We start from the raw sequence: 3,139 nt of genomic DNA on the forward strand, positions 1-3,139 counted from the left end.
TGTGAGTGAGTGAGTGTGTGTGAGTGTGTGAGTGTGTGAGTGAGTGTGTACCTGATAACGGAGGCTGGTGGGTAGGTCGGTGGTGGCGGTGGTGGCTCATGCGGCCGGCTGTAGTTTCTGTCTCCCGTACGGTTCAGGAGTTCGTTCATCTGAGAGTAGGGCAGCGCAGCCAGAGAGAACGGCCCGTCCATTTGATCGATGTACATTTGCCTACAGTGAGACCGAAAGAGACGCTCATCAATCACAGACGCACTGAATCAGCGTCTCTGATACTTCAGCAGATCATCTCAGCAGCGGTCAGTCAAATACACGCTATATACAGGTTTACACACATTAACTGTTAAATTAAAGCTGCTGTAAGTCATTCTTTAACATGCTTTGTCGCTATATGTAGAGCTGTGCGGATACAATTATATTTCAGAATTCTTTTGCAGATTATTATTGATTGTTTAGATCATTGGTATTGATATTAAATATCGGCCACTTCGGAGCTTTATCTCCCCATTGTGTCTGTTCTGTTAAATGGATAATGAAAATTTAAAAATTGCATTATTTTTCTAAATATTTTTGGTGAATTTTGAGTAAATATTGTGTAAAGATGTAGCAGTAAATTTCAGTGTGTGTGTACATCGCAATTGCTAAAATTATTTATTATAATTGTATTGAATTTAATTGTATTTAAACCTATACATTAAGAAAAATCCATATCAAATGTCCACTAATCTGTTATTTTATTATATATATATATATATAATTTTAAAATATTACATTATTTTATTACTTTTTATATTTTCTGGTTTCATTTTACATTAAGTTAACATTTTTGTAATTTTTTTGTTATTTGTCATTTTTATTAATTTTTATTGTTTAAAAATATGTCTATAGAGTTCTAAAAGAAAATGAGAAATTATGTTTTGGCAACTATGGGAAATAATTTAGTTCATTTTAATTAAGTTAAATTTTTTTACAAATATTTTTTTCTTTTTAAAAATGTTTTTTATTATTTTATTTCAGTTCACGTTTATTTGTAATTTTGGCTTTTCAGAAATTAATTTTTATTGTTTTAAAACGTCTATATAATGTGAAATAAAATAAATAATTTTAACAAATATTTTATTTCAGTTCATGTTTGTTTCAGTAAGGATTTTTTTTGTTTTGTTTTTTTGTTTTAGTTAACAATTATAACACCGACATGATAATTTTAATGTAATTTTTTATTCATGTGTTCATTCTGATAATTTCCTATGGTTTCTACAATATATTTAGCATAATTTGTGGTTGAAGAAATGTTAGCAAAATGTTAACCTATATTCTAACGTCATTTACAGCTGTTTTAATTCAGTTATCACTAAGATTAACCATAATTTTGGCTTTTCAGAAATTAATTGATCTCTATGTGAACCAGTTTTTTTTATTGTCTTGGTTTATTTATTTGTTTATATATTTGACTTTTTTCAGAATTTTTCTCCAATTTTTTCTTTTTTTTTTCTTTTTTCATTTAAATTTTTTTTTAGGTTTTTTGTCATTTGTATCCGTTTTTATTGTTTTAAAATATGTCTATATAATGTGAAATAAAATAATTCAAAAAAATATTTTATTTCAGTTCATGTTTGTTTCAGTAAGGAGTTTTTGTTTTTGTTTGTTTTGTATTTTAGTTTTAGTTACCAATTATAACACTGACATGATTCTTAATCCAGCTCTAATCCAATTATTAGCTAGATGAATTGTAATTGTGGCACTTATGAACCTTCTCTTTCTGAGGACTCATGTGTTAGTTTGAGAAGCGCTCGCTCACCTGTGCTCGTGGTAGGCTGCCGAGCCGTTGGTGTCTTTGTGTTTGTCTTCGGGTTCGTCCGCGGTGAGCTCCGCCCCCAGAGCCATCTTCTGCCAATCCTTCTTGCGGTCGTGAGGCGCCCGCGGGATCTTCTCCTGGTCATGAGGACGGTCAATGTTCTTCAGCTGGACGAACACACACACACACACAGACGGAGCGTTAGTCTCGTCTCTACAGTGAAGCAGAAGCAGGTGAAGATCTACTGAGACTCACACCGAGAGCAAGAGCGTGAGGAGAGAAGAAACCAGATATCAGGAGATATATAAACATAATCACACAAACACTCAGACTGTCAGAAAATCTGTCAAATCTGTTGCTTGATTTTGTCCGATTAAAATAATTACAGCATCCATGGCACATAGAAGATTGAATCTGATGAAAACTATTAGAAAATGTGATATTTTACCCTATATATACAGTGGGTACGGAAAGTATTCAGACCCCCTTAAATTTTTCACTCTTTGTTATATTGCAGCCATTTGCTAAAATCATTTAAGTTAATTTTTTTTCCTCATTAATGTACACACAGCACCCCATATTGACAGACATCCCAAAAAGACTCATGGCTGTATTAGATCAAAAGGGTGCTTCTACTAAATACTGAGCATTTTTCAGTTTTTCTTTTTTAATAAATCTGCAAAGATGTCAACAATTCTGTGTTTTTCTGTCAATATGGGGTGCTGTGTGTACATTAATGAGGAAAAAAAAATTTACTTAAATGATTTTAGCAAATGGCTGCAATATAACAAAGAGTGAAAAATTTAAGGGGGTCTGAATACTTTCCGTACCCACTGTATGTGTGTGCTTGCAGTTGTTTCTTTTTTTGTTTAGTTATTTAGCTGTTTTTGCCATTTACATTTTTGTTTTTTCCATTTTCATTTTATTTTTCATTATATTTTTCATTTTAATCTGATATATTTTACCCCAAAATTATTATTTATTTTATTTTTTCATTTTTTCCTGTTGATTATAGCACTTTGAAGACTGAAAATTGACTGTGATGTTCTGATAAAAAATACCAGTGATATTTTACACCAAATTATTCTTTGCGCATAGGTTTTTTGTATTATTTTTTAATGTTTTCCATCATTTAATTAAGAAATTATGCATATACTGTATTTGCAATAAATACATAAATAAATAAATAAATAAATAAATTAGGGGGTAAAATAAATGCATATATTTATTAAATCAACAAAAATATATTTATTCATAGAATTATTATTATTATATAGTAATATATAATATATGTAATATACATTATTATTATATGTATGAATAATTATATATATATATATATATATA

The 3,139-nt window shown here is 29.9% G+C and overlaps 1 protein-coding gene across 1 annotated transcript in view; it reads right to left on the reverse strand.

Moving 5' to 3' along the window:
• Positions 1-3,139, reverse strand: part of LOC107728136 (wiskott-Aldrich syndrome protein family member 1) — a 53,288-nt gene that overhangs the window by 5,825 nt on the left and 44,324 nt on the right. Inside the window, 2 exon segments of the mRNA XM_074560134.1 lie at positions 52-210; positions 1,796-1,959. Coding sequence (XP_074416235.1) covers positions 52-210; positions 1,796-1,959 — 323 coding nt within the window.

This window comes from Sinocyclocheilus rhinocerous, unplaced genomic scaffold, assembly GCF_001515625.1.
Source record: "Sinocyclocheilus rhinocerous isolate Xijiao unplaced genomic scaffold, SAMN03320098_v1.1 scaffold936, whole genome shotgun sequence".
Taxonomy (NCBI): Eukaryota; Metazoa; Chordata; class Actinopteri; order Cypriniformes; family Cyprinidae; genus Sinocyclocheilus; species Sinocyclocheilus rhinocerous.